This window comes from Aulonocara sp. 'chitande type north' Nkhata Bay, linkage group LG5 (genome assembly GCF_057382095.1).
Source record: "Aulonocara sp. 'chitande type north' Nkhata Bay isolate Kocher_YH1m ecotype deep benthic linkage group LG5, A_spYH_male_GT1.1, whole genome shotgun sequence".
In the NCBI taxonomy this organism is placed as follows: domain Eukaryota; kingdom Metazoa; phylum Chordata; class Actinopteri; order Cichliformes; family Cichlidae; genus Aulonocara; species Aulonocara sp. 'chitande type north' Nkhata Bay.
In genome coordinates this window covers 24642175-24668259 of record NC_141348.1, presented here as the reverse complement: position 1 = coordinate 24668259, position 26085 = coordinate 24642175, and the positions used below count along the sequence as shown (strand labels likewise).

At 41.6% G+C, this 26085-nt stretch overlaps 1 protein-coding gene and 1 non-coding gene across 2 annotated transcripts; one reads left to right on the top strand and one right to left on the bottom strand.

Annotated features, from left to right (window-relative positions):
* Positions 1 to 149: 149 nt before the first annotated feature.
* On the bottom strand, positions 150 to 20830 carry LOC147330655 (sodium-dependent neutral amino acid transporter SLC6A17-like). Its single transcript, XM_086292373.1, has 12 exons — positions 20338 to 20830; positions 16334 to 16779; positions 12755 to 12912; positions 12066 to 12192; positions 8819 to 9000; positions 8616 to 8726; positions 8294 to 8535; positions 6423 to 6615; positions 6153 to 6345; positions 5715 to 5874; positions 5454 to 5616; positions 150 to 5121 (listed from the first exon to the last, which is right to left on the bottom strand). Exons 2-12 carry the CDS (start codon positions 16614 to 16616, stop codon positions 4720 to 4722), a joined length of 2214 nt encoding a protein of 737 aa, XP_086148499.1. The 5' UTR covers positions 16617 to 16779; positions 20338 to 20830; the 3' UTR covers positions 150 to 4719.
* On the top strand, positions 13258 to 13328 carry trnag-ccc (transfer RNA glycine (anticodon CCC)). The gene has a single exon. It is a non-coding gene; the product is annotated as a tRNA-Gly (tRNA).
* Positions 20831 to 26085: the final 5255 nt, after the last annotated feature.

The window sequence follows — 26085 nt, the reverse complement described above, 5'->3', positions numbered from 1 at the left end:
TTTATCGGCTGTAATAAATGCCGACACTGAAAATAGTACTCTAGAAAATAGTACTGGCTGATGTATCGATCACCACCAACATCTGATAAATCATGTTTACTTTGACCGAGAATGAATTTAAACCAAAAAAGTCCAGAAACGTCACAGCAGCTTGTCCACTCTTTATTAGAATAATTTTTTTATGGTCACAATTTTTACAGTATTTCTCAGTATGATACATTCATAAAATGAAAGAGGAAAGAGAGGGAAGCTGTAAAGGGACATGTGTCTCCTGTTTGAAGTGTGTGCTCACTAAGGCTTTGCACACACCAAGCAGAAACTCACATCTCACACACACACACACATGTGCACACACCAGTGTTGGGGGTTATTTCTAAGGATTGTTTTTCACAGACAGGATTTGCTTTCAGCCACAGTTATTCTGTCATTTAAATAACATCATATTGCTTTTCATCAAATTTTAAATGTACTGGAAACAAGACAACGAAAACAGACGTTAGCTTTTTGCAGTCTTGTGAAAAAAGTGCATTGATCACATTCATTTCTAACTTTTGTTATACTTACTGCTAAAACTTTTAAGACATTAATCTACATCACGTTAATAAAATCTGTCTCCAGAATAGTTTGGTTACATAACATTATTTACAGACATGAACACACCAGAGATGTCTGCGTGATACACTCTTACACTAAAACGGCTCACACACCAAACACAAAACATCTGTAACCACACTAGTGATCCACTCATTACACAGCAGAAAACTAATTCCTGAATGGACTGTGACAACTTGCTGTTCATAGAGCTACCACCAGGGGGCGAAAACATTGCCAAAGGAGGATTAGCCAAATCCTTTGCTCAGGTCTCTCCGTGCAAACTTGGATGAAAAATGTGCTTGGAAGCTGAAAATGTTTGATTCAGAGAGAAAAACAAAACCAATCAAACAGAAAGAAAAATCCCACTTTGTGGATCAAACCTACCGTGTTACATTCATTTCTGAATCCTTACACTGTTAAAGGAAACTGTATTTTTCCACATATAGAGCAGTTGAAAAAACCCCCAGCATATTCCTGATACATGTGTCTGTGTTTTTCCCCCCAAACTGGATGCAAAAGATTGCATCCAGTAAATATATATATATGATTTTTCCAGTAAAGTGTTTGTCTGTCTCTGATGTGGGCAGAAGTGAGTATTTCATCAATGTTACTTCTGAGTGCATAAAAAACCCAGTGATGCCTGTTGCGTTACTCTGTATGAACGACACCTTATTTTAATGATGTCGATGGAGATGCTTTGGAGGACGCTGATAATAGTCATCTTGCTTCTTGTTGGATGCTGTGTTTTTGAATCAGCAATTTTTCACCTGCCCCTAAATAAATTTGCAAAGGTGTGGACCACCCAAGCAGCAACCTCCAGGATTGCAGTTCCTCTGGTGGCCACTTGAGGCTGGCTCCAAAAGTGAGTCAATCCCTATAGGCTCCCATGTTAAGATGCTAACCTTTGAAGCACTAAAAATGAAAAATGTCCTTTGCTTCTATGGATAAATTTCCCTTTTATTGACTCTGTGCTGGCTACATGTTTTTTAATCTAATATATCTGGATAACAACAACCTCCATAATCAGAGATGTCACTTTTTCAATTTAGGATTGTGGGTAGTGTAGTTCTTTTCCATCTCATGCAGACTCTTTGGTCTCCACAGGAGCAGATTGTCGCTAGTGATGTGCGATTCCACTGATTTCCTTTCCAATCCGATACCAAGTAAAATTCAGGGTGGTATCGACGATACTGATCTGATACCGATACCTTGTACAAAAACGTATTTTATTTATTGTATCTCAAATTATAGTGTCATAATGATTACAGGACATCAGATTACTTGTTCTTATCACTTAATAATGCAGAGTTCATCATATAGAAATAAAAAACCTGAAGTTGTGCGCTATTTGAATGGAAGAGGAAGTAGTTCCTTCCAATTGTAGACAATCCGAATGAAATAGGTTATTTCCACTGTGTTCCTGTTAATGATAAACTACAAATTTACCCTAAATTACTAAAATATCAATATTTTAATGTGAGAATCGATTCTAGAACATAAATGACTGGTATCGGAGGAATCGATATTTCAGTATCGATCCGCACATCACTAATTGTCGCACTATTGTTTGATTATGTCGTAGCTCGTAGTGAGTCTACTTTAGACGGCTAAAACATTATAGCTCATAATTAAAATCCCTGTGGAGAAATTTACTTTCTGGAACCTTGTTGTTGAGCTTTATTAGCAGGTGTTTATTATTGTGCATTGAAGCTGTACAGATTATGAATGCAGCTTAGTAGCAAGCTTGCTAACTTTAGCTTATAACTTAGCATGCCACCCTCTTGTCCAAATACCCGAGGATTAAAAAGTTGAACAAAGTCCAAAATCAATGGGTGACCTCAGAGTGGTTCAACCTAAAAAAAAAAGTGCTTGCAAGTTTTGTATACATCTGGAAAGATATCTGCTCAGGATGTTAGCATGCTGTGTCATCTACGCTAAACATATTTTAGAGACAGCCTTTCATGAACCTGTTGGCTAACAGGACATTTTGAGAGCATCTTTCGGTGAACGATTAGACCACTAAACCGGAAGTGGACACACACACGACTAAACAAGACCGTACATCAGCTCCACAGTGCAGCATCAATTTCATGTCCACGATCAGCTCCACAAACTACAGAACAGTTCTAAAATGTACAGACTCAATAAGCGTCACACAAGATTAAAATACACAGTATACATACTAAACGCTTGTAAAAGATAAATCTTTGTAATTCATCACGCCTACGTAACAGCAAATATACAGGAATATAAATATAGTCCATTTATACCTAAACACCATGGCTGTAAATATTGTGATTAAAAAAATAAATTAAAGATTCCTTTAAATAGGAATTTAAATGTGCTCAGTTTCAACTCAAGTCAGCGACCATCACCGTAATCCCTGCTGCGCCACGGCAGGCCCTGTAACACAGAGAGCAGTGTGTATGTGTGTGCATGTGTACTTCTGTCTGTGCATGAGGAGTCTAAGGCTTTCAAAGGTGCACACTATCAGGTCGGCTGATAAGTTCACAGAATTGGAATTTTTGCTTTTTAATCTTTTGGTCCGTAGCTATTTTTCTTATTTTAAGTTCATTTTTTTTGTTCAAAGTTAACACAGTTTGTGCGCCAATATAAATATATATTGCTGTGTGTCCCATAATATGTCTCGGCAGGAGTTCATTTTAAAATGTGGATCAATGCTTGAGACAATTCCAGCCAATAATCTGCTTGTGCTCAGTGAGTCAAAATCTCCTTTGTGCTTTTTTGAAGGAGGAGAAAAGCAAAGTTTGCGAGCTTCGTGCCCGCGTTGTGTTTTGGGTTGTAGTTCACTTTCACTGCAGTCCAGTGTAACAGGTCTGTTATTCTGGAGCAGATTTCAAGTGTTTTGTTGTTTACTTTTAACTCTTTGGTGGAGAAACTGAAATGAGTGTGTTTCTACAGCACGGAGACGAAGACGTGAGAGTGATGGATAATGAAACAGTGGTTTGAGCTCCCGGTTAATAAAACCCAGAGTCCTAAAGGTATGTTACATCACTATAACTATACTGTACATTGTGATTTTACACCTTTTTTTGTTTTTACAAAATGAACAACAACAATAGACTCTACACGCAAATTACAGGAGGAGGTGGATGTGGGGTCTGATTGGAACATAAACGGGTGCCTTTAGAGTCGTCTTAGCATATTTTACAAATCATAGTCCTATGAAAACAAATCTCACGGCATCAGAACAGAGCTGCGAGTCTGTGGCCAAAAACGTTACCTGATCTTAATTTGGAAGTGCTCACCTTTAAAGTCATTTTCTTAAACATACAGAGTCGAGTGTTTTGTTTTTTTTGATTCCTTGTGTGCCATCACACAGTGGCAAACACCACAGGTCAGGTGGTTTGCTGTGAATGTCTTCCTCAGACACCTCAGGACGTTACAGTAGAGTTTAGTTGTGACTTGAATTCACAGCGCACACTGTGGAGTGAAAATGGGACTTTCCACAGCTGTGCTGAGCATGACCTTGAAGAACAATTTGTCCAAATCTGAATCAGGTATGGTTTTGGAACTTTTCAGTTGCACCTTGTCGACTGCATAACATCTAATATAAAGAAAACCTGCTGCGTATTAAGTGGTACATGGCTTTGACACCCATTATTGCTACATAGGAAACCAGCAGAACCTCACAAACTCTACTACATTCACTCTTTCACACTACCTGCACTGTGCAGACATTGTCCTTATACTATGGGGTCGGTGTCTGCTAGGGGATCCTTAAACTAAGGCAAAGAAAATCAGATCACAGAACTTCATTCTGAACACATTAACCTGATGTTTTTAAATATATACAGATGTAGTGTGTCACTGTTAATCTCAACCTGATTCCAGAGTTTCGTTTATTGTAAAACAGTGAAATGCATCCCTTATTTCCTGTTTTCTAACTTCCAGATGCTTGGAAACATTCTGGAAATCTTCTCATGAAGTTCCTTCGTGTTATTTTGGAAGCGCTCATAAACTGGATGGCTACGTACAGTTTTGTGGCATTAGCAGGGCAGTGGTGAGGATTCCTGGAGCTGCGCTGAGCTCCAGTGGAGACCTCATGGGTAAAGTTGTGCTACAGGGGTGGTCAGAGGGGAGTCTGTCAAGGCTGGGCAACAGTCAAGAGTCAGACTCTGGTGTGAGAGGTGTGCTTGGTGTAGTTGGTGTGGTGGGGCTTATGGCAGCATTTTGGTAGCTAGTACCATAGCAGATGTTTGGAGACAGGGAGTCCATGGGTTTGTTTCCTCCAGGTGTCAGGAAGGGTTTACGTGCTGGCCCTGATGATGGGGCCTCGCCTGGTTTGCCTCCAAGGATGAATCTAGCCTCATCCTGCTCCTCAAGGTTGGATATGTCCTTCATCATAGATTTATGGTAAGAGACAGACAGCTTGTTAGAGCCATCTGACATCAAGTTGAAGTGTCGGGCGATGAAGACAACAGGGAGCGGAAGCATGGCCACAGCGATAAGAGCGAAGCACATGGCCAGAGCCCAGGGAGGATAGCTCTGGAAGCGTTCCTGAGCCTAAAATGACAGAGGGGTGAAATGAAAAGGAAACACTTTTCAAACGTTCCAGGTGAAAACTAACCCCCCAATCACTCCTACAAAGTACACCCTGTGTGGCTGTGTAATGGTGGGAATTTATTCTGTGCTTTTTATTCTTACTCACACAGAGACACGGTATGCAATCCTGTGAAAAACGAAGTACAATTTGTCAAATACGACTGTTGCTGTTGGACATTTTGCTTACATTTTAGCAGTTTTCGTGTCATGTTTTAGCTTCTTTTCCCTGAGTGAAGCATTTGAAAACTTCTTTTACACCAAAACAGCACAAACACACACACAGACAGACTGACCAGCTCTTGAACCCAGGCGTTGTATCCTGGTGGGCTGATGGCCATCTCGATGACAGTGGCCGAGATGAGAACGATAAGACAGAAAGGGGAGACGTACTTCCAAAGGTAGAAATAGATGATATAAGGTCGGAAACCTAACATGTCCTCCAGGTCCTGCATGAACCTGACGAAGAACAACAAATTGCAGTAAGGATCCTTTCCTTGGATACACTTTTGTAGTTTGATACACAGCTTTGAGCAGCATCTTGTAGTTAGCCTCACCTTTTGGTGCCATATATCCAAGCAACAGACAGATTTTCCAGGATGACCACTACAGTGAGAGGCAGACCAGCCGAGTAATCATCGAACATGGTGACAAAGTAATTTCCCGACCGCTGAACAAACAACAAGCCGCATAAGAAAGCGATGATGCAGCAACACACTGAAACAAACACAGAAACAATTGGAGCTCATTTGGAAGAAAAGATTAGGAAAAAGTTTGAAAAAACAGATGAGAATTAAAAAGGTTTTATTTGCCATTAAGTGCTATTATTTCCTGTTTCTGCTTTCCATTCAGTTTGCTCACAGCACATAAATACTAATGCAGCTCATTCCCAGATGTACTTTAATCCTTTCTAAGTGCTGAGCAAGGGGTTTCAACTACTAATAGCACAGAGGCTGAGGGAGTCAGTGTGGCGGTGGTGCTGGGGAGCGGCGTACCTGTAAAAAGCTCCTTCTGGACTTTGTAGGCGTCAAGGACAGGTGTGGTGATGCCAGTCATGGTGCCGATCATGCTGCCCAGACCGAGGTTGATGAGCATGAAGAAGAACATGACTGACCAGAAGGGAGATGCTGGGAAATGCGTCATGGCTTCTGTGAAGGCGATGAAGGCCAGGCCGGTGCCCTGGACAGCCTGCAGAGAGACATTGAGAGGTGTGAAACACAGAACATGCTGTGGATTCAGCTGAGTTATGTGTGCCAAAGGCTCACTTTGTTCAGCTCATCCTCCAGAGCACACGGCTCCAGACCCAGCTGGGGAAAGCTGTCCTCTTTGACCGTTTTAATGACCCCGTACATCTCAGCGTAGTCCGACGTGGTGAGATGGGAAAAGTTCACATGTGGAGGAATAAGATCATGACTCAGGACGTTGGAGTTGAGGTATCCCAGGATCTTTTCTGCATTCCTGCAGACAGAAAAGGTCAGAATCACAATGAATCCAATACATATTTTGTGCCACACTGCTTGACTGATGCTCTGACAAAAAGCCATGTAAGGTACAATTTCTTGAAAAAAAAAACTGTTGCTGTTAAATTACTTAAAGATTAGATTAAATTAAATTAGATTGTCTCTTAAATTAGATACAAACATCCATTTACAATTTCACCTACCACTCAGTAATTTAATAAATGATCACAATAGAGACAATTTAGACCTATTTAGCTTACACTTTGGTATCCTCATATTCTTTATAAAGGATGTGATTTTTTTCCTCATAAATAATTAGGTAGGTAAAAAGCGCAACAAAAATTGTGGTTTTTACTCCTGTACTTTGCGTTTGGAACAAATTTACAGAGTTTTAACTTGTTAATGTGCCAAAAACATGTATTTTTAAAAGAGTAAATGGATACATGCATTTTTCATGCAGTGGTTAGTGCTGTGACCTCAAAATAAGCTCTCTGGCTTCCTCCCATAGTTCAAATTATGCTCATTTCCAGATACATAATAATAATGTATACTTTATTGATCCCCGTGGAGAAATTACTCTCTCTGCATTTAACCCATTCACACAGTGAAGCAGTGGGCAGCCGCAAATCAGGCGCACGGGGAGCAGTGTGTAGGGACGGTACCTTGCTCAGGGGTACCTCAGGGTAACCATTCAGTGGAACCTTTCGATCATGAGGTGACCACACTACCCACTGAGCTATCCCTGCCCTTATTTTGTGTGACCTGCTCCATATCACCACTGTCTCCTGCCCGCTCAGATCCTCATCTGCTATTCATCTTACTGTTCCGTCCGCACGTCTCACCACTATGGGGAACAGAGCTTTCAGTCGCTCTGCTCCTCGGCTCTGGAACTCTCTTCCTCCAGCCATAAGACATATAGACTCTCTTCCCGCATTTAAGTCACAGCTCAAAACTTCTGTTCAAACTGACTTATTCGCTTTAGTGCTCATTTCATCTGTTGTCAAGTTCTGCTTTGCAATTTTAACTGATTTTATGTATTTTATGACTATTGCTTCTTTTATTAATTTTGTTCTTTTGTAAGGTGACCTTGGGTTTTTGAAAGGCGCCCTCAAATAAAATGTATTATTATTATTATTATTATTTTATATTCTTGGACTCTACCAGAGTAGCTTGCATGTTTCAAATTTATTAAAAAAACAAAAGACATCATAATTTAATTAAATTTTCAACTTTCCCCTGATTGTCTGGTCCTCATATAAGTTGGAATAGCATGTTTGTACATTTATTATATGAGGCTAAAACTTTGAGAAGAATCATCTTGTCTTCAAGCGGGGACTTTCCCCGTCTTTGACATCAGATAGAGTCACGAACAGAAAAACACCATCAGAAACCAAGAACTCAGAACAATCTGAAGATGGGCCTTTTGGCTCGAAAGCACTGCTCGCACGTGCACTGACCACAGTATCTGAAAATATGAGGATCCATCACTGTAACAACATATATGTGACAGAAAATAAGGATAACTGCCACTGTTTATAACATAAAGACTGTGGGGATTGTAACTTTGAGGTGTGATTTTTGGTTAATATGCAGTACTCATGAACCTTGCTGTCGGACTTTGGGTTACATTCAATGTTGCCAAAACCCCCCCCCCAAAAAAACAGTGTTCAACTTACTCCACAACACACTTTTCATTCATGATGTTTGCTTTGAAGCCCAACACAGCAAACACAACCAGTGTGGCCAAAATGGAGGTCAAAAAGTTGATGACAGAGACGAGCACGGCATCAAAGTGGCAGTTGTTGTCAATCTTATTGTAACTGGAGAAGGCAATGACTCCTCCAAAACCCAGACCGAGGGCAAAGAAGACCTGGGTGGCGGCCTCCCTCCACACCTGCGGCTCCAGCATCTTCTCCAACTGAGATGTGAGGAGAGGCTTTTGTTAGCATGCATGGTTGAAAAAACAGAGGTGAGGAACAATGACTCTTCCATCCTAACCTTGGGAGTGAACATGTGAGCGATACCATCTACTGAGCCCTTCAGCATTAAACCCCTGACCAGGAAACAGAACAGCACCACGTAGGGGAAAAGAGAACTGAAGTACATCACCTGTACAGGTGCAAAAGAAAAAGACATCAATTCAGCAAAAAACAAGCCTCCACACTTTTCTCCTAAATGTTTCTGTGTCATGGTTTCCCAACCTTCCCAGAGGAAGCGATTCCTTTAATGACGGCGAGGCAGACAATGATCCAGGCTACCAGCAGAGACAGGGTCATTTTGATGTTGAGGCCGCCGCTCTCTGCGATGGTGCTGGTCGTGTTCAGAGTCTGCCGGTACCAGAAATAGGTCGTAGCCGAGCTTTTGTCACATTCTGGCTCCACAACTGTAGATGACAGGAAAGAAAAGTTTAATTTGGGTGATAATGAGGAAGCAAGAAGAGAAAAGGTTTGAAAAGACTGCAGGGAGCCTGAGGAGAGCGAAAGGAGAGTATACTGGTGCAGAGGATGTTTGCTCGGGGTCAGTATTACAAGATTTGGCTGGTTTATATTTCTCACTTACACAAGGTCATCTGTGTACTTGGTATGCAAAACACACAACTCAAAGTCACAACCCTTGAGATTTTCCTCACAGTGTATTAACTTGTTACCTTGAAGAAATGAAATATACTGTGTGTGGCTGAGAGTAGAGGCAGCGGTGTTGTGATAATATGATCACGTATTACTGAGCTTTATCTGTGCAGAGACACACACGGCACACAGAAAAAAGTCAAGCACAAGCAGGTGAAAATGCTTCACAAATTAAACTGAATCAAGTTGTTCTTTACTATATTTGTTGATCGATTTGCTTCCACGTGTATGTCATCACAGCGGCCGTGAAATATTTTACAGTCTGCTGCTGTCCTTCAGCATTAGCGTCCTTCAGCATGAATCTCTGCTTCCCCCGTCTTTCTGCCAGCCTTGCTGAGTCATTCACATGCTGGTTTTTGGCTGCCCCAGGGTTTACAATATAATCACCACTAATCGAATAAGTTCCAGTGGGTTTTAATCTGGATTAGGCAAGTGAAGTCTTGACAGAAAGTTGTAGTGAAGGGAAGACAGCTTGTGTCTTCTGCTCAGGAGTGTTGATGAAGACTGAAGCTTTGTAACACAGCAATCCATTGAAGTATAACTGTGAGAATTATGTGCAATCTGCAATGTTTCACCAAATCAGTAGCATGATTTTCTCATCATACTGAACCTTTAAAAATCAAACCCTAAGCGGCCTGCATTAAATGCATCAGTGACCTGCAGTTAAGACAGTTTTCCTGTACGGTCATGTGAAAAAGAACGATTTTCACAGGACTGTAAGTAACAACAGTACGTTGCAAGAGTGACCACCTCTATAAAAACTGGAACGTTCCGGTGTGTATTAACACAATGCCACAATCTTCCGTGGAGTGAACATCCAAGCAAATTCATCGCAGACTGTGCAGAGAAAGTGCAGAAAAACAAAGAGCTCTACCTCATATCGTACCGCTCACGGTAATACCGGTATAATGTTGGGCAACGATAAGAAAATGAAATATCACGATAGAATATGGGTAAAACGCAAATGTGCAGTGCCTTTGTTTTCATTGTCGGCCAATTTCCACTGGAAATGCCTTTTGGTTAAACTGTCAGCAAGGAATTTGCATTTGCACTGTTAAATTTTTATATAACTTTAATGCAGATAAAAAACAGCTGCTTGTTTAAGTGAAAATACATTGGGGTTTTTTTTTTGCACTAATAAAGTTGTGGAGTTGTAAAGTATTTTGTCTAGTGTCAATTATATCGTCAGTTATATCGTTATCGCAAATTTTCAAATGTATATCGTGATAAATATTTTTGGTCATATCGCCCTGCTCTATGCAGCATGTGAGTACAAACACCCCAAACCATCTGCCGAGCATGGTAGTGGAAGGGTGATGATTTGGGCTTGTTTTTGCAGCCACAGGACCTTGCAGTCATTTAGTGAGGCATGAACCTCTCGATATGCCGAAGATATCTAGAGTCAAAAGTGAGGCCATCTGTTCGACAGCTAAAGCTTGGCCACAGCTAGGTCACGACAACAATCACAGCACAGCACAGTAATAAACCTACAACAGAACGTCTGAAAAAGAAAAGAATCGACTCTGCAAAAAGCCAGTCAAAGTGCCGACCTCAACATGGGAGAAATGCTGCGATGGGAACTTAAGAGAGTTATTCATAAACATCCATCCATCCATCCATCCATCCATCCATCCATCCATCCATCCATTTTCATCCGCTTTGTCCAGGGCCGGGTCGCGGGGGCAGCAGCCTAAGCAAAGAGGCCCAGACCTCCCTCTCCCCAGCCACCTCCTCCAGCTTATCCGGGGGAATACCAAGGCGTTCCCAGGCCAGCCGAGAGATATAATCTCTCCAGCGTGTCCTGGGTCTGCCCCGGGGCCTCCTCCCGGTGGGACATGCCTGGAACACCTCACCCAGGAGGCGCCCAGGGGGCATCCTTGTCAGATGCCCGAACCACCTCAGCTGGCTCCTTTCGATGTGGAGCAGCAGCTGCTCTACTCTGAGCCCCTCCCGGATGGCCGAACTTCTCACCCTATCTCTAAGGGAGAGGCCAGCCACCCTTCGGAGGAAGCTCATTTCTGCCGCTTGTATCCGCGATCTCGTTCTTTCGGTCACTACCCACAGCTCGTGGCCATAGGTGAGGGTAGGGACGTAGATCGACCGGTAAATTGAGAGCTTCGCTTTTACACTCAGCTCCCTCTTCACCACGACGGACCGGTGCAGCGTCCGCATAAACAAACACGTACAATTCTCAATGAACTGAAGCGATGTTGTAATGAAGAGTGGCCCAAATATTAACTTCAAGTTATTGGTGGTTTTACGAGAATTCAAGAATCCAAACTGTCTTTCATCTTAATCCTCATACTGGCTGTTTGTTCCCACTGTCTGAAAGACCCATGTGTGAATTTCTGAACCCTATGAGAGAAAAAATACAAACTCTTTTTGTATCCTTTCTTTAAATTGTTGCCTAAAAGGAAAATTGCTTTTCCATCCCCAAATTCCTCTTCTTAGCCAAGAGACTCTTGACATTAAGTCCAGATCAGTCTTCAGGGTTTTTCCTTTAACTTTGGTTATATGCAGGAAATATCACAGTTTGGAATAACTAAACCATGTTACATAGCTAAACTTAAGTTGCTGCACTTTAAACTTTAGCTTTACATTTTGGGCAACCTGTGTCTGCACAAAACTGTCATTCCTGTTTATCTATAGCCATCCTAGCAGAATGGCATTGGAGGCAGTATCCTTTAGTCATCTTTTGTAACTGCACAACTAATGAGAGGGACTACCATGAGATTTTGGAGAGAAATGCATCTGTGAAACAGCGTTTACTGTCAATTAACAAATGTTGGTATTGCACTAAAGTAAGTTCATATAAACTCACTGGCAAGTGTCCCATTCTTTCTGATTGGGCAGTCACTCCATGGGAGAGGATACTGGAAGGACTGGAAGAAGTAGAAAATGCTCCAACCGATGATCACATTATAGTAGAGACCCACAAAGCCGCACACCTACAGACAGATAGATGGCGTTATGCGACAGAAACAGCCAGATAACATTTAATGAGGTACAAATATGTGATGTCAGGTTTGATATAGACATCACATGTGCAGAGGATCATCTGTGCAGAGTGAGAAAAACATGCAAATGAGGCAGGTGCTTTGTGCATGTCCCAATGCTGCTGTCAGTCTTTGGAGCAGCCTTGCCAGCAAGGACATTCAGAAGCTAAATAAGGTTGAGGGAAGCATGAATAATTGAAGTGCTCTCTTTTCAACAGTGATCTTCTGTGAGATATTTATAGCTACTTCTGCAGCTCTGAAGTAAGACTACCTTCCACTCTCAGACACGTCAATACCTTCATAAACCTGCATCAAGATATAACTTTAACTAGATAGATAAATAAATAGAACCTCTTTGATCTCATCACCATGCTTCACTTGTCAAACTGCTTCCTATGGAGCCGCTAAAGACTTTAAGAGCACTGCTAAAGAAAGAGTGTACATTTGGCTCACAGTTAAAAAGATGATGGCTCTGTCTCACACTCCTTACAGGAACAGAAGCATCTCAGCTTACCATCAGACTTGACATTCCTATTCCACCCAGGCGGGGACAGACGTAGTTCCACACCCCGATACTTCCACGCCTGATCTTCTGACCCACTGCCAGCTCCAAGAAGAAGAGAGGGATGCCAATAATGAGGAGGAGGATGAAGTAAGGAACCAGATAGGCGCCTGAAAAAACAAACAAACAAAAAAGATTTGGTGTTTCTAGGAAAAAAAGTGTTGCTGTTTGGTTGGCTAACTTACACAGGAAATCACAAGTCCTTGTCCCCCTGGATAGGGAGCTTTTTCATGCTGTAAAATGCTAGTGCTACGCTAATGGGTAGCACTGGGTGTCCTCTGGCTGCTACAGTAAAAGTAGGACAGTTGTATCAAACTGTGGGAAAATAACCTTTTTACTTCTCGCGTGATCCCACTAAACACCCTCAGTCACTGCTCTCAGGTTTTATGCGATAGGATAAAGTGCACGGTAAAGCGGGCTATGCTATGATGGGCCTCCATTAGCGGTATACCGTTGCGCCGCTGGTGTAGTGGTATCATGCAAGATTCCCATTCTTGCGACCCGGGTTCGATTCCCGGGCGGCGCACGAGCTTTTTCCCTCCCACAATTTCGTTGTGCAGTGACAATAAAGGGCGACTCTATTCTATTCTGTTGTCTGTTACATCTGGTTTAACTACAGTGAAAATGGTCAACCGATGGCTTCAATAACCATTGGCTCACACCACTAAAACTACAATTAACTAAATAAAAAACGTAATGAACTGGATTGAGAGCATCCCCGCTGTTTGCTGACTACTTGCCAGATCACTGACTTAAGAACTCCTACAAAGGTGACTTGTGCAGCTTCAGCTTGTTAAACTGCAGCTATGCACTGCTGTCTGTTATGGAGGGTGTCTCTGACAAAATTACCTGCAGTTTTTTGGGTTTGCAGCTGTTGTTGTTGCTGTGATGAAGACTGACAGTGGATTTTGTGTCTGGGTTAAATATTCACTGTACGTCTTAAGTACTAACCCTTCTGGAACCCCACATCGTAACCTATGGCCCAACCTAAGATCTGAGATGCACCTCTCTAGAAAATATAACTATTTCGACTCAGCCCACAATGACTGTGATTGGTCAGTTCAGTAATTTTGTTTCCTCCTGTCCATTTCCTTCATTTTTTAATTTAAATAGAAAATAACAGATCAAGTTAAAGAAAGCAATCCCTCTGCTAACTACACACAGGGTACGTCGTAGATGTAACGTAGAAGTAAAAATTAATGCCCATTGCATAACCTGGTATATTCCTGACAGCATTTTTGCCGGAATAAAACTTGTTTTGTTTAACTCAGCCTCATTGATAAATATTCTTTGAAATATAGTTTAATCTTAAAGGATGTCTGAATTTGTCCCCTTTGGAGCTTAATCCAGAGAGGAATCATCAGGACGCAACTGTGTTTTATGTGTGAGGGGTGAGTCATCATCCTGGATATAAAGACTTATAGCTGGCAAACATGTACTATTAATACATCAGAAGCGGGAATTACATTCAGTAGTACATGCATCTCACAGTCGGTGGAGTAATGAGGCAGAGAGATGAGAGGAGGCAAAAGGCTAAATCCAGAAAGCTGAAATAAAGAGGAAGTTAAATTTAGTGAGCGATTCTGGTCTCTTGCCAAACTTGAAATCCACTTCATCACCCGCTAGTTGAAACCAGAGGCCACTAAAAAATGTGATGCAGGATAGGCATCTCAGAGGAGGAAGAATGACAGAGGATGCTGAACGAGAAAGAGAAAGGCGTGTCCTGAGGAAAGGAGGAAACGAGAGAGGAGTCCACACATCAGTAGCGGCCAGCAACCCTGATCTTTAATGTGTCTGTAATTGGGTGGCAGACAGCAAATTACACAATGAAAAATGCCTGCTTGTCAAATCGCATAACCTGGCAAGTGCTGGTGGAAGATTACTGGCAGTAAATCTGGCCTATAGGCAATAAATCCTACGTATATGCTGTAAGTCAGGCACAAGCAGTAAAGCTAAAAACACTTAGACCAATGAAGCAAGAGCAGATCTGTCAGCCCATGATGACAAGGTGTTTTTCCTACAATGAACACCAGTTTACACTGCATGCGCCTCCGATTACATAGAGTACATGCATACCTGAGAAAAATAAAACCTCATACAGTTACATTCATTCTCCATACAGCTCTCTGTTTACCAGGGTATCAGTTGAGCCTGGCCTGCCCTACTGGCTATAGTAATCAATAATGCAGCTATTTTTAGACTTGGCTGCTTTATGCACAGTACAGCTGCTCTCTTGGCAGGGCTGAAATGAATGAAAGTGTCGTGTTGTTTTTGATAGTCAAGGTCATGAGATGAACAGCTCTCTCTGTGGCAAACGAACATGCTTGTCTGTAAAGAAAACAAATCCCATTGCTCGAATAGGACTGAGCGATCAATACCAAAATGTTAACAAGAATATTTTCTTAATATCCACATGCATCTGTTATAATCCCTAAGCTAATTCTTGCTGATTATTAGTTATTTTCTGTTCATTTATAAGATTTCTTCTGGATGGTTTTCATGTTTGATTTCTGTTTGGGCTGTAGGATCTGTAGCTTTTAGTTCTTTTTACTTTTGAAATTTAGCTTCTCTTTGTATTAGAGTTTGTTATTTATAACCTCTTATATTTTGCTGGGAAAATGTAGACACTCACTGTTGTACCTCTCTCCTGAACACCTCTTTGAAACAGCGTTTCTAATTTGGAGTCATCACTCCATAACCCCGTTGCCACTGGTTTTCAGCCCAGTTATTTTTTGATGTCTTTTGTAGATTCAACTAAAAAAATTTATACATTATAAAAACATATAACATTATGTAAGATATACATTTTATGCCTGCTAGTAACAAAGTGCCTAAAAATACAATTTATAAGTGGTTCTTTGCTAAGTTGTCTGTTATGTGTTGACAAAACACTTGTTCATCCCCTTATGTGCCTTTTTGTGCTTGAATGATTCATAGGTCAGTGACATCGCTCTGAACACTGTGAGGAACCAGGACGACTGAAAATGAGTGAAAAAAGCAGGCGATGCCCAAATAAAACCTTTGAAAGACCTTTAGAAAGCCTGAAGAGTTATTGCTCAACACAACTTTACAAAATGAATGTGACATCATGAGTTCTCAGACCAAAGCCATCGTTAACCTCAGTCTTCATTTGGGTTTGTAAAGATTTGTGACTAAAATTGTTCCACAGAGACTGAAATATAAATACCTGCTAAATATGGGAAAAAGTACTACAGTAAGTGTCAAAAGAAAAGTGTTGAGCCACAAAGACACAAACTAATTTCTCCATCATCATAACAACTGAATGTGGATAAATGATAATTGATAATAAATTACTTCCTGGCAGTGTTGGTGGAGTAACATGTAAGGGAGTTAATTAATTAAATGAAGAAATAAATGTAATTCTCATCAGTTCCATAGAATTTAAGTGCAAAATCCTCATGAGTAGGATGCCTGAAAGAGTTCCAAGACCCAGACAGGCTGTTATGAATCATATTTAAAAAGAAGAATGTATATATGTGGTAAATGCTGTAAGTATTGCCTGTGACTCACCTCCTCCATTCTTTTGGCACAAGTATGGGAAGCGCCACACGTTCCCCAGGCCCACAGAGAAGCCCACCTGGGCCAGGATGTACTGCAGTTTGCTGTTCCAGGCGGGTCGCCCATCGTTTTCAGGGACCTCTATCTGAGGGACTTTCTTCCCCGCCGCCCCTCCGACATTCAGGGAGCTGCTCTTGTAGTCGAGCGGCTCCTCGTGTGCGAGCAGGTCAGCCACCGACTCTGTGACGTGCTCATGGCTCTGCTCGCGCTGTGTCACCTTGCTGTTCTTAGGCATCAGGGAGGCTGAGGGTCAGGAGGGGGGTGGGGGTGGGGGCGAGTGGAGAGAGAAACAGAGAGCGAGAGACGGGAAGAAGTGACGGAGGCCAAACGTCAGGTGGGGATGAAAGGAAGAGCGATGCTGAAGAGCGATTGCTGGATTTCAGTTCTTGGCTTCAGTCCTGCATCAGAAAAAAAAAACAGAGCGATAGTCGCACCCAAAATGGTGTTTGGACATCATAACATTTAATTTAGTAATGATGTTGTATTATTAAATGATAACAACGTTAAGCATCTACGTTGTGAATAAAATAGTAGAAGGTTTCTGCCCTTGGTGAGTCTAATTTCCTGACTGTGATCGTTAAATAACACTTTGTACAGTAGCTGACACAAGTAATACCCCATTTATTGCTTGGTTAACCTCCTAATAAGCCACTGGATTGTAACACATGGTTATATCTCTCCAGAGCCAATAAAGAATGGCACCATAAAGACAGGATCACAGACAATTTGTCACAAAGACAGCTGTACGAATAAGATTTGGGGACAATTTTATTATGCTTCTGCATAAATGTGACCTAAAGCATTACCAGAGGTTACTACAAGTCTTTAAGGAAAAAATTAGAAACCAGCAGAACCAGTCACATTGATTTATTGCAGAATTTGATCCAATATTATACGTTTGTGATGAGGAGTAGTATTAGCAGTAAATTTGAATATAAAAGCAACAGGCGATGATGCTGAGATGTTAGTGGACTCTGAGCAGCATTTAAATATCAGACCTCTGATATAGTCTGAAAAGCACTAAAAGGAAGTGAATCGTGGCGTGAAGAAATGAGTTGTCTGAACACCCGAGGACCTGAGAAAAAAAGATGACTGATGCTCATCAGGCTGGAGAGGATTAAACAATCCTTTTTAAAGAATTTAGACTCCACCAGTCGGGCATTTTGAGAGGTCACACGTGATTCCAGGGTAACTTTTAAGTAACTAAATGTCACATTGGCTATTGGACATGCTTATGAGTCTGCCACCAGGAGAACAACAATACAGAGGAATGCAGGGCTGCAAAGACAACATCACTGCTGTCCGTTTACAGCCTTTAGGGCTGTGTGGTAACGTCAGGAGACTTTGTGGATGCACAACACCAAAAACCATTTGGTTCATATGAAAAGAAAAACAAGAACCTTATCCCATCTGTAAAACACGATCTTGTTGTGTCAAGATGTAGGCCTTTCTGCATTTGGGCCAGCACTCATGAAGTCTAAGTTATGGTAGCAAATTCTAAAAGAAAAAAATGTCAAGACATCTGAAACTGAAAAACTGAGTCATGATAGCAATAGATGGTTTATATTTTTAAATTACCAACACAAAGTATTGTGAAAGGGCCAGAAGTGTGGCGCTCATGTGAGGAAACTCACAGAGATGTTGGAGTGCAATGTGCTCTGAGCTTTGGGGTGCACTTCTCCACACCATCACACACGGCTGATCAATAGTTAAGGCAAATGCTTAGTTGCACTTCGTGCCACTTAAATGGGTCACATTGAGATACTGAAAGCAAAGATTCACACGACTTTGCCACATAGGGACGTAATATTGAATCGGTTAACTAAAAAATAAATGGTCTTGTTGTGTTGTTTGCTTGGGTTATGCTTATTAGGACTTTTCCACATATTCTTAGCGCTATACAAATACGGGTCATTTACCATTTTACCATTTTCTTGCAACTGTATGCAGTATCCGAATTTAAGAAAAGCTCACCAGTGATTGGAACGGAAACAAAGCCCCTCACTGCAGCTCTTTGTATCTCATGCAATGTTTTCGGGTCCCAAAAATTCCCAATCCTGCAAATTGTTCTATTTAATTTCCCTGTTCTGAAAAGCTTAACTTTGGTGAAGCTTTTTTCATGTAAATCCTTTAATCCTCTGGAGCCTTGCGCCAACATCCATCCCCACCCCTCTTTGAGGGAGTGGTTGGTTCAACCCAAATGTAATAGAGGAAGTAAACACGATGCTTTGGATGAAGTGCCCTCATACGTTCTCCTTATTCACATCACAGGCCTGCACAGACTCATTACTTATTGAGTGGGCTCTTTTCTCCATCATGTTTTCCAATTGAGATGCAAAAACTGCAAAATATGAGGTCTGAAGTGAAAAAGAAAAGAAAAAGAAATTAACTAGAAAAAGTATTCTCTGTGATTGTGAGCTCATATTTCTAGTTCCACACTTGAGCTGAATGAAGGTGCTCTACCTTTCACGTGATGCTACAGCAGTGATGCGCCCGAGATCTCATCGTCACTGCTTACATCAGCCTAAAACAAGCTTCCTCCGTATCAGCCGATTCAGCAGACCTTAAATGCTCCACAAACCCTCTTAGAGCTTCTACCGACAACAACAAACCTACATATTCTTGATGCGCTTTTACTGTCCTAAAGAAAAAACCCCCCACAAAAAACAAAACATCCCTAAAACAGATTTCCTCCTCTGTGCACAACAAGATGATCCCATGATGTAATAATCCAAGCGCAGCCATTCACAAGTCTTCATAATCCTGTGTGCATTAACTGTAAAAACCACCCGAGTGCTGCTTTTCTGTCTTGTCATTCAATCCCACGCTACAGTAGATACGTAATATCAATCAGCGACTGCATCATGGGGCCAACACTGGAAAAATAAAAACAGCAAACATCAACTAACCCATCCAATAATCCTCTGGGAAAAAAAAAAAATCAGCACACAGTTCAGATGACCCCAGCTAATGCTAAGACCGAGTCTGTGTGGAGCAATTTCATACTACAGCAAAAGGTTGGAAGAAACCTTTGGGTATGGCTCGCTTTATCTGAGGTCATTCATTGTGCTGTCCTTCAGAGACTCTCACCGCACAGTTACAACCTGGCCTGGCTTTAGATATACAAGCTGCATCATCAGTCTAGTAAAAACACATGATTTGGATTTCTGTTTCTTGCCAACAGTCTGTGGCTAAAAAGAGATACCAGCATATATGAAAAGCAGTATGTCAAAGACATACAAACAGACCACGGTGTGTTAAAAGTTATATTCATTTGCAGATAAGGATGAAGGACCTCACCTATTAGCTAGAAGGTGGTTATTAGTGATACATGTACACAGTCATACACAGGTGCTGTTACTTATTGACAGTGTCACACACGACGCAAAATGCAGTTTGATTATAAAGAGGCAACCCTGTATACATCAGCTTCTGCAATCAGTCTCAATTAGATGTCCAGACTTCATTGATCAGCTGATCCTGCGATTATCAGCGAGCTCTACAAGTCTGAGCCACAGTTAAAGGTTAATCAGCTGTTTCACAAAGTAAAAAGTGTTAAAAGTCTGAAGCACGCATGTCTTTAATGGCCAAATGGCAGCATTAGACCTCAGAGGCTGGGACTGTGTGAATTGAAAGCATGCAGGATGTGAAAATCTCCATCATCAACACTACGACAGAGATCACTGTCTGGAGCACCAGGTGAGACATCTGGTGATGACAGCGATACCTCTGCCTCTGTTTTCACTGCTCGTCCTGAGCAGAATCAAGGTCACTCCAGAGCCCAGACCTGCGTGCGTCGCGGAGCACATTTGAATCTTGATGCCTTTTTGTTCGCAACATAACACAACTTCTCTTTAAAGTTGGCAAGCATCTCAGGTATGACACAGAACAATTAAAACTACTTTTAAGCAGAAAGAAATGTTAAATGAAGCAATGGCAGGAAAAGAGTTTCTCACCGTGAGTCTTGTACAGCAGTATAATCCGGGCTTAAGCGATCGCAGTTGTCAGAGAATATCTGGAGAGAGGCATGAATACATCCACCACGAGCATGTGTATGTGTGTGTGCGGCTGTGGTACTGACTGAGCGCTCACAGGACAGTGCAGGACGGAGCATCACATGCTGCACTGCCAACAATTGACGTGCAGGGTGGAGAGCGCACCGTGACGCACGAAGTGGCTCTCATTATCAACAGTGGCAAATTAACACGCCCCACTCTTTCACTTGTTTGAGATCCATCACGGCATCTCTGCGCCGGAAGAAGGACGCCGAGTGAATGAAGGGGGCTACAACCGTGCGCGGATTTGTCAAGGTTATCCACTCCTACCTGAGGAAACGACCGACTGACGCAGTTTTCGTCATTCGCTTTTCAATTGATGGAAATTTGAAACCGTTCAGCCATGACCGGTCGGCACACTGAAAAACAGTGCTCAGGAAAAAGAAAAAAACAAACATATTTAAGGTAGAGCTCAATGAGCCTGGTTTCTGGTGGCAGTATTATGATGAAATGAGCAAAATGTTGAAATGTGCGTTTTATAGCGGAGAAGAGTCAGCGTTGATAGGAAATGTTTATTTTAAGAAAAATATATCTGATAACAATAATCACACGCAGATCTGGGCAACAAAACAAAGAAAACAACCATATAAAGCTCAAATTAACGTGGTGTCTAACAAAGTTTTGCGCTTTTATTAAAGGTCATGCACAAAAAACAGTAATATTATAAACCTGATATAAACAGTGAAGGACAGGTTTCCAAGATTCAGGTCAGGGTCAGGTTTGCAGACCCCTTCATCCACACTGACCTGGCTCTCTACCAGACTCACCTCATCACCTCCTTTGCTTTCTTAACGCTTCGTCTCATGCATAAACATTTGCTGGTCACAGGCTTATTCTGACATTTTCCTTGGGAGAACAGCCACCCCTCAGACTGCTCATAGTTACCTATTAACCATGAATTTTTTTTAGCTCTGCACAAATGAAATTGCTTGATAAAAGGATTTTTGGGAGCCAGTATATGAGCAGAAAAAGCATATAAGCAGATAATCTTACTGTTTTCAAAGACACAGGAAAGGGAAACATGAGAAGTTTTAAATTACTCAGCAATAAATAAGCATTAATAAATCAACAGTAATCAATAATTGAAATGACTCAGCATCAGCTGGAAACCAGACTGGAGCCTCTGCATGACTCTGGGCTGATGCGTTTGTTCCTGTTAGACATGTACCTCAGGCTGAGGCGATGAGGTGTTATTGTTGCCTTCTTGTCCAGAAATGATTGTAAAAGTCAGTAAAACCCAGTTTAGGAACTAAAAATACCCAGTAACTATTCACACAGAGATTATTTTTAATATTTCCCAACATGGACTCCACTGCAGTAATCTCAGACTAATAGCTTTATCTCTGTGATGAAACTGTAAGTCATGAGGTGGGTGGTCATTTCTCTATTGAGACGTGGACGTGCGACACGACTGCAGCAGACCGAGTCACCCAGGGGACCATAAATCATGCACCATCCAGCAGAATATTCTTTATTACCACCGAGATAGGGGGAGAAGATAGTATTGAGAGGCCATTTTTCATGCTGAGTTTATGGATTTATTTTGCTCCCACATGTCCGCTTCCTGTGCTTTAACTTTGACATGTCTGCATCATTATCAGATTCTTTTTAAATGGAAGGATTATTATTAATGATTATAATCATTAATAATAAGACATTATTCGATTATTATTATTCTATTTTGATTGAATATAGCAAATGAGTGTAATTACCTGCTTTTAAACTCTGTCGGAGGCCAGAATCCTGTTTAACAGTTTTAATTGACACACACAAAAAAGTCGAACATGACCTTTGCAGTGTAAGAGAAGCAGGTTTATTCTTGTGCAGCAGACTTGGTTAAGGCGGAATCAAAGTACACAAGACAAGCTCGCTCTCACACATTTCTCCTTTTTTTCCTCACTTGACGATGCTCTTGACACACCTTCATCTGACTACTGGGAGCAGTTGCCACAGCAACCCCAGGATCATATGACAGACAAGCCTCATCTCTGCCATCTCTTTCCTGCATCCCCTCACCCCCATACTTTGCTTTCTCCGGTTTGCAAACTGAAGTTCCAGTGGCATCCCGTAAGAAGGAGAGGAATGAACCTATAATCTGTGTTAAATCAAAACTGTTAATCACCAAAGTGGCTGTACCCGCTTTAGCTTCTAGAACATTTACCTCACCTGGTCTTGTGGAAGATAATAGGAACCCTGTGATGACTTACAAGGCATAGGGCATTAACTGTAAAATAAATGTTTGATGCTCAGCTGCCCTTGACCAAAGCTACGCAGCCTCAGTTTCTGCTGCAGGCCATCTGCTAACTGGACAGCAGGGTTCCACTCAGCATTACGATTCTTTTCCAAATATTTATTTATAAGTGACTTATGTATGTATGTATGTATATATATGTATATATTGTACTATTCTTAGTTAGCGTATTGTCTGTCTTGTCTTAATGTTGGTTTAAAATGGAGCACTGTAACAAAAAATAATTTCCCCCAGGGATCAATAAAGTATTCTGATTCTGATTCTGATTAGTCTTTAGGGGTTGAGGGTTATTAAGCCTGCATCAGCAGCCTTTCAGACCTGTGGGACTATTGTCACAGTGCTGCTGCCACCCTCTCTTGTTAGCAAATGAACCAACAGTCCCATGTAGATTCAGCATTGTTCTTGCTTTATATGCACCACAGGACTTTTGATCAGCCTGGAGTTCAAGATTCCAGTTCATGTCCAGGTGCTCTGGTTGCTTTCTGATTTTGTATTTCTTAGCTGTGTTTATTGTACAGGTGCACTCAGTTTGCTCAGCCTTTTAGTCTTGGTTGTGTTCTAGTGCTGAAGTTCATGCATGTTTCTATCTTGTGTTTAGGTTTACTTCCTTCCTTGTCTGATTGTGTTTATTCTCTAAACCTGTGTCTAAATTTAGTTTGGCCCACATGTTGGCCCCCTAATGTTGGCCCCCTAACTCAAGGAATAAACCAGTGTTATGTGTCAGTACAGGAGGGGCACTTTGCTACCCCACCTGTCACAGAAACACATCATTCGTTTCATTTCTTTACCTAACAAATTCTAAAGATAACACTGTTTGACAGGCATTAAATAGTATTTGTGCACCAGCAAGGTGATTCCAAAGAAGCAATTAGCTGAAAAAATCTAAACATTTCACTGTGGTGTAGGTGTTACAAACACAGTTTATTTCCAGTCTTATATTCCTCTTTGTCTTAACCACTGGACCTTTTTATGATCAGCGATTGTTCTCACTGTCCTTCCTTTCGCCTTAAAGAGCCTCTCTTTAAAACCTTTTCCTCAAACAACATATCTCCTGTTTGTTTTGGGTTTTTTGTTGTTGTTTCTCTCGACCGTTGGTGCCTGACGTCAGCACCCTTTCGCAACACATCTCTGCTGTTCACCTTCAGTCGTCTCCAACTCCACGTCGTCTCCCTGCTGTTTCGCAGCATTCATTGCTGCTCCCCAACACCCACTCACATGTGCTCAGGCATTATGCATCTGCAACACCACATCCGCCCAGTACTTTTCCCTTACTCTAGTCTCATTTATATTCCCCCTGTCCCATCCCTTTCTTTCTCCCCCCCTCCCTCCCTGCTGTTTCTTCGTTCGTGGTTTGCGCTGTCTGGGTCACTCTGAACTGCTAAAAAAAGCTTCACCCTGCACTGGGCTCTGTGGTCTCGTTTACACAGCCCATTATTCTCAGTACAAGCGCTTGAATAAACATGCTTACACGATCACTGACATTTCTACTGTAGGCGAGTGAGTATGGACACATTTAAAAGGTGTGAAAAGGCTTGTCAAAGTAACTGATTGTCCACATGTTTGACATTTCACTAATTCTGCTGGATTATTTTCGGGCAAAAAACAAGACACAAGTCGTCTATTAACACAATCAAACAAAGGTTGTTTTCATGCCAGTCATAATTCAGGTGTATCTTTAACACAGCAAATGCACATGACTCGTACTATTAGCTCTTAAATTATTTTCTGTTGAGGCAGCATTAACTGCTGCCTGTGCATGAGTGCGTGGGGATATGCTGGTGTCGTGCAGGTGTTCACAGGACACAGGAGAAAGTGGGTCATGCTTAGCTCTGACAGACTTAGTGCAGCGCAAACTCCAAGATATTTTTTCCAAAGAATTATTTACACATATTTTACTCAAAATCTGCTGTGTGAGAAGATTTTCACTAATTAATATTAATCAGACATAATGATAGGTCTCATTCGAGGACTGTGATTTCAGTGACATCAGTGGGATTGAGTTTCTATTGAAGATTGGAAATTCATCATGACTCCATCCATGCTGGCTCAGGTTACACAGGTGAAAGGCCGGCTGTCCTTTGGTTGGCGGATGCCGAAAAAGCACAGGCAGATCTGTTACCAAGCATCTGTTTCAGATGAAAGCTGTGGAGCAGTGGATCAGGTCGCGATGTTCACCTAAAAGCAACACACAAAAATAGAAACTCATTAAAAGCTGTTTTTTCCCCTCCGCTAATCCAGATTTACCCTTTGACAGCTCATTAACAAAAACCTTGGTACGCAGTTCTGTTTTCAGGGGTTATTAACAGATGAACCTCGTATCTGTTTCACTGTGGTCGAGGTTTAACATTTCTGTGAATTTGTAGCGGCAGCTTTGGGAAATTTGACCTAAAACGATTTAATTTGGCAAACACTTTATATAACGCTTACTGACAACACTGCTGTTTCCAGCTGCTTATTTTGTGGTATGAACATGTTCATGCTACAACAAAATCTCTTTTAACCCATTGCCACTGTTTATACGTCATTTATTTGCTCTACTTCAATGATTAGAGGCACCACACTTCTCCACTCATGCTGTTTTTGTAGACACTCCTAAACCAATTTTAATACTGGACAGCAGATTGCCTTGCTGGACCTGTGAGGGGACATGTGACTCTCCGTGGAAGAACCTCACCAGATGGCCTCTCAAACAGGGGCCTGTCCAGCTCACAGGGTTGAGGACAAAGCTCCTGTCCCCATTTTTTTGGACAACATAATCCTTTTAAAATACCCCTGCAGCAAAGCACTCTTAACAAAAAAAAAAAAAAGTATTGTTGGTGCAACACAGTTGGTGCTGCAAATAATCAGGTCAAACTCACTGTGAAAAAACCCCAAATATACAGGTTTAAATGTGGCAAAAAGACATGATTTTGTTTATTTGGAGATGGGCTGGACAGAGCAAACAGTTAATGATATTGATGTAACTGTAGCTAGCCATGGATTTATATTTGAATGAGCATGAAGAAAGTGGATGGAGATGCTTTGAAACTGGAAGCTTTTCTGTTCATAATAACTGCACAACCATTTCCCGCCCTGCTGTCATTATGCCTGTAATCCTACATGTGGGAGTGCCCTACATACGTGCCTCAGGGTTTTATCTCTCTGTGTTATCAATGTTAACAATGAATCCCACATAATAGGAATAATGTGGAAGATGGTGATCTCATTTTAGTAGGAGCTACAATCATGTGACCAAAACGTTTCACAGGACTCTCTGCAGTCCAGTGAAACTGAGCACATCCTGACTGCATCCACATGAATGAAGAGTGTAAGTAGCAGCTAGGTGCTGCTAAATGCATTTGATGAATTGATAATCAGCAAGTGTGAACATCATTCGACAGTAAGAAAGATTAATCACA